Below are 5,627 nucleotides of genomic sequence, written 5' to 3' on the forward strand. Positions count from 1 at the left end.
GTATAAATTAAAGTATATAAAGAATTAAAGTAGAAATTAAAGTATATAAAGAATTAAAGTATAAGTTGAAGGCAGATTATGATTTATTAAAAAACTCTATCCATTAAGCGCATGAAGAGTATGAAGAGCCAGAGAGTTGGAAATGTGAATCTGTCAAAACAAAAAATAAAATGCAAAACTATAGGTTTAGGTTGTGTTATGGCGCTAGTTTGCACTGCGGGGCAAGGGCAGGGAATTGTACATTGGGCATTGGCAGAGTTGGCAGTTGGCACAGGGAAGTCCTTGAATTTAAATATGGAAATAAAGAGAGAAACAACAGGTGTCAGTTTGAGTCCTTTGCTCCATTCAGTGCAGTGATTGCGCTGAGTTTGCGCTGTGGGCTCATTAGGGGCTGGTGGGTAATAAGTAGAGGCAACATGAGCGACTGCTTCTCATTTCAGCTCAGACTCTGTGATGTGATTTGTGAATGGGAAGAGACAGTGATTGAGTCTGATCTGGGGACCTGCTGGGGAATGTGACAGCGACTCTCCACTTCTCAGTCGCATCGCACAGTCGCACCGCCCACGTGCGCAAAGGGATAGAAAGAAATAAGTAAAAGGGTAAGTGACTTGAGATTTTTGCAGTTTGGGGAGAGAGAGAGAAGGGGCAGTGGCACAAATAGAGCCGGTTTGGGGGTTTAACTAACAAGGTGTTACTTTGTCTGCGGCTACTTTGCTGTTGTCGCGCTAATGAGCGCTAATCTGCGGCTTTTGTTCTCACAGGCCGCGCTTCATTGAAATGTAAATGAGTGACACGGAAGTCGCAGATGAAACTGATGGGAGCGGAATGCGGAGCAGCTGAGTCGGTGCAACTTGTCGCAAGGATGTCTGCGCCTCTGGAGACAACTCTCTGCCAAAGATTCGACGTTATGTCTGGGGCTGCCGCTCCCCCCAAGAGCCTGGGCTTCTCCATAGAGAGAATTATGGCCAAGACTTCAGAGCCCAAAACTGCAGTTTATCAGCCCAGTAGCCCGGGGGCCAAGAAAGTATTAAATCTGTGCCCCCCTGTCCCCTGTCTGTTCCCCATTCAGTGTCTGAACCCCAAAGCTTTGCTCAACTACTCGGAGCTGTGGAGGAACAGTCTCAGGGGCCCCTCCGGTCTCTGCAAATCCAACTGCGACATTTGTTGCACAAACGACTTAAATCTGCGGCAGTCGCTGGTGCCCAACAGTCGGCTCATTAAACCTCAGGTCATTCACCAAACTCTGGGGATTCCCAGCAACGGCTCCTTCTATTACTTCAACTACCTGCAGTCTCCTTCCTTCCCCCCAACTGACACTTTCAACGGACACTTGCTCCCCTCCAGCCTCACAAACGCTCAGTCGCACGCGACTCTTTCTGCAGCGCAACAGAAACTATTCCTGCTGGACAATCCCAAACTCTCGGGTCTGACCGCCGACACCTTCCCGAACTCACAGAATCCACAGAAAGAGCGACTGGTCGGACACTTGGAGCAGATCCTGAAGGAAAACTCGGAATTATCTGCCGACAGGTCCAACAAGAATCTCAGCAAAGTGTCCGACAACTGTGGGGAAGGAAAACCCAAAATCTTCACTTGTGATGTGTGCGGCAAAGTAAGTGTCTCTGACTCTCTGTCTGTCTCTTCATCTTTTTCTGTCTGTCTATTTATCTATATCTGTATGTCTGTCTCTTTATCATCTGTCTCTTTATCTTTATTTCAATATTTCCCTCTTACTATCCCTATATCTTTCTCTACATCATTTATCTCTCTCTCTCTCTCTCTCTCTCTCTCTCTCTCTCTCTCTCTCTCTCTCTCTCTTTCTCTCTCTCTCTCTCTCTCTCTCTATCATCTGTCTGTCTGTCTGTCTGTCTATCTATCTATCTATCTCTCTATCTATCTATCTCTTTATCTATCTATCTATCTATCTATCTATCTATCTATCTATCTATCTATCTATCTATCTATCTATCAATCATTTATTTATCTGTCTGTCTATCTATCTATCTATCTATCTATCTATCTACTATCTATCTATCTATCTATCTATCTATCTATCTATCTATCTATCTATCTATCATTTATCTATCTATCTATCTATCTATCTATCTATCTATCATCTATCTATCTATCTATCTATCTATCTATCTATCTATCTATCTATCTATCTATCTATCTATCTATCTATCTATCTATCTATCTATCTATCTATCTATCTCTCTCTGTCTCTGCATATATGTAGTTTTCATTGAAACATATACTGTCTCTTTCGTTCTCTGTTTCTGTAACAAGCAGAGACAATTCAACAAAATGAATATTTTCTTCTTTCTGTTTAACCCTTTACACTGTGTATAGCGGGAGCTGTTGGTTTTCTGTGCGACCCTCAATTAAAGCAGATAAACGGCAGCGGAAGTTGCATTTCCTTTTTCTCTGTCCCTCACTAATATCTCATTAATATCTCATTAATATCTCACTGCATTTTTAGCATTTTATTTTCTTGCTTATTGATTGTCATTTCCACCCCGGCAGGTGTTTAATGCCCATTATAATCTAACGAGGCACATGCCAGTCCATACCGGGGCCAGGCCCTTTGTGTGTAAAGTTTGCGGCAAAGGATTTCGCCAAGCGAGTACTCTCTGCAGACACAAGATCATCCACACGCAGGTACAGGATTATTATTGTTATTATTATTATTATCATTGTTATTATTGTTATTATTATTCATTACAATGAAATGAGGGAGACGTGTTTGTAGAAACTAGAGGCTCAAACGCTTGCCCTGCTCCTTATTTCATTAAACTTAATATATTTACTAAAGATTTGCATTTTTTTGTTTCTTCCCCTGACTTCAGGAAAAACCTCACAAATGTAACCAGTGTGGCAAAGCCTTTAACAGAAGCTCCACGTTAAACACCCACATCAGGATCCACGCGGGGTACAAGCCGTTCATCTGCGAATTCTGCGGAAAGGGCTTTCACCAAAAAGGTAATAAATTGGCATTTTTATTTATTTACAGTCGGTCCAAAGAAAATGTCACGTTGTAACCACGTTCCCAAACCAAACGAATCCAGTGACCCAGTGCCCCTTCTTCTGAATTATTTGTATCATTTCATTTATAGAAAAGGAAGAAATCGCTTTAAATTCGTTATATTTTTTTATTGGTTATTAGAATGCTTGTATCAATTCTTGCATTGCTTTGCATGCACTTTCTGTTGTTAATTGTAATGTAGATGTTCTTGTTGTAACTATCTATTCATAAGATAAAATATGGGAAAAAAAAGTTTAAAAAAATATTTTTTTTTGTTTAGTATAGGCTTAAGATGAGGGTATTAAGGGGGTTATTTATCAAGCTCCGAATCTCGAATAATTCGTCATTTTCGGAGGAAAAAAAAAACGAATTTTTTGAGATTTATTAAGTCTGATGGTCTAAAAACTCCCAATCCGAAACCTTGGCATCTAAAAACTCTCAAGGTCCTATATAAGTCAATGGGGAAGGTTCCAGTGTCTGTGCTGATGTCTCTACTGATATCCGATGATTTTGGGGTTTCAGTACAAAACACTCAGAAAACTCAGAAAAAATAATCGTTTTTGCGGAAAACTCCAAACAATTCAGAGTTTTCGGGGAAAGCTCCAAAGTTTGCCTGGCCCTATTTTTTCAGGCTTTTTTCCTTATAAATAAGGTTAATTCGGGAATTCGGAGTTGCTCGGAGTTGGGTATTAGAAATACTGAGATAAATTCGGACCTTAATAAATAACCCCCAAACTGTCAGGCATTTAGGGGGTTATTTACTAAACTCTGAAAAATCACGACATTTTTTTTTTTATATAAAATCAGGCTTTTAAAAAATTACAAATTGATGGAAAATTCCGAATCAGAAAATACGGCATCTCAGACCTGTTGAGGTTGCATATAAGTCAATGGCAGACGTCCCAATGCTTTTTTGACGTGCGCTGGGTTTCGTGCAATACCCCAACGTTTTCAGAATTTTCGGGGGAAAATTCCGAAAAAATCGTGAAAATCGATGAAAAAATCTGAAAAAAATGCGAAAATATGATTTTGTACTGCAAATCTAATTTTCGTGAAAATGTAATAATAAATAAGCCGTTTTGATCAGAGTTTGTAGCAGAAAATATTGAGATAAATTTCGGACTTTGATAAATAACCCCCTTAAAGTCTCCTGCCTGGAAACCCAGATCTTTTTTTAACTAAATCTTTCCTGACAATATTTTCACTTTTTTTTTTTCTGTATCAGAAAAGCTGATGTGCCTTTTTTTATTTTTTAAAAAAACGTCCCATTTTCTTTCAATTTCTCCGGGTCACCAGACTGACCTTTTATTAATATTTCTTTAATGTGTCCCTTGTACGATCAATTAGCTTGATGCAAAACATGTTTGACAACATCTGACTCTCCCTCTGAGGACACAGTCCCAACGAATTCGATTTATTCTTTGCACAGAAATAACCCCAAAAAATTGCTAAATTAATATTAAAGGGGTGCGGATTTGTTTTTTTTGTTTTTTTCTTTGTTTTTGTTTTCTGATCTGTTTCTATTTCTTTAATGTTATTTCAGGGAATTATAAAAACCACAAACTGACGCACAGTGGGGAGAAGCAATACAAGTGCAGTATTTGTAACAAAGCCTTCCACCAGGTCTACAATCTGACGTTCCACATGCACACCCACAACGACAAAAAACCCTTCACTTGCGCCACTTGCGGGAAAGGATTTTGCAGGAACTTCGACCTGAAAAAACACGTCAGGAAATTACACGACAACGTTTCATCCTCTTGTTCCCATAAGGAAATCTCCAGGACTGGACAGAGTTAAAAATTGAAATTAAAAAAAAAACACTAAAGCAGCTGCACTTTCCGTCCAAAGTCGCACACTGTGATTATTATTAACCACAAACTCTGGATATTACAAGAAGGAAACCCCAACCCAGAACCAACACCGCTTATTTTGGGGAGAGGTCGAGGTTTGTGAACGGACGCAGGACTTTTAGCATTTAAACTCTCTCTCTTATTATTTTATATTTTTATTTTTATGCTTTTTTTTTTATGCATTTGATTTTTTCGTTTTATGTCGGAATAGAAACTTTTAAATTGTAAAATATTTCCCAGGAAACTTGAGATTTATACATTGGTGTAAATGAAGAATCTAATGGGCAGACTAAGGAATGACTTCTATCACAATAAATACATTAGAAAGAGTTTTTTTATTATTATTATTTGTATAGGAAATTCTGAATTTAATGCACAATTTACCCTAAAAGACATTTCTTTCTATGTCCTAACAATATTGGGCTTTTAGCAGAGCAAAGTTAGAATATAATTTTTTAAAACCAAAAACCCAACATTCATGTTATAGAATATCTATATGTATTTTATAGTTAAATTGGGTTGAAAAAAGACCAAAGTCCATCAAGTTCAACCCCTTCTATATTTAGGAGGTTATTTCCTAAACTCTGAATGCAAAAATCACGAAAAATTCGTGATTTTTTAATATAAAATCATACTTTTAAAAAAGAAATTGTTCGGAATTTATTAAATCCCGAGGATGGAAAAGTATTTGGGGATAATTTATCTCAATATTTTCTGCTACAAACTACGATCAAATCTGTTCGGTTTTT

General features: G+C 38.1%; 1 protein-coding gene across 1 annotated transcript; it reads left to right on the forward strand.

The window, feature by feature from the left end:
* Window positions 1–431: 431 nt before the first annotated feature.
* On the forward strand, window positions 432–5,207 carry fezf2.S (FEZ family zinc finger 2 S homeolog). The gene is made up of 5 exons (XM_018261510.2): window positions 432–599; window positions 762–1,612; window positions 2,527–2,661; window positions 2,850–2,982; window positions 4,569–5,207. Exons 2-5 carry the CDS (start codon window positions 806–808, stop codon window positions 4,823–4,825), a joined length of 1,332 nt encoding a protein of 443 aa, XP_018116999.1. The 5' UTR covers window positions 432–599; window positions 762–805; the 3' UTR covers window positions 4,826–5,207.
* Window positions 5,208–5,627: the final 420 nt, after the last annotated feature.

Source organism: Xenopus laevis, chromosome 4S (genome assembly GCF_017654675.1).
Source record: "Xenopus laevis strain J_2021 chromosome 4S, Xenopus_laevis_v10.1, whole genome shotgun sequence".
In the NCBI taxonomy this organism is placed as follows: domain Eukaryota; kingdom Metazoa; phylum Chordata; class Amphibia; order Anura; family Pipidae; genus Xenopus; species Xenopus laevis.

Coding starts and splice junctions, on each gene's coding strand:
- fezf2.S (XM_018261510.2), top strand. CDS start 806: ATGAAACTGATGGGAGCGGAATGCGGAGCAGCTGAGTCGGTGCAACTT. Junction 1,613..2,526: donor CTTGTGATGTGTGCGGCAAA/GTAAGTGTCTCT, acceptor CCACCCCGGCAG/GTGTTTAATGCCCATTATAA. Junction 2,983..4,568: donor AAAGGGCTTTCACCAAAAAG/GTAATAAATTGG, acceptor ATGTTATTTCAG/GGAATTATAAAAACCACAAA.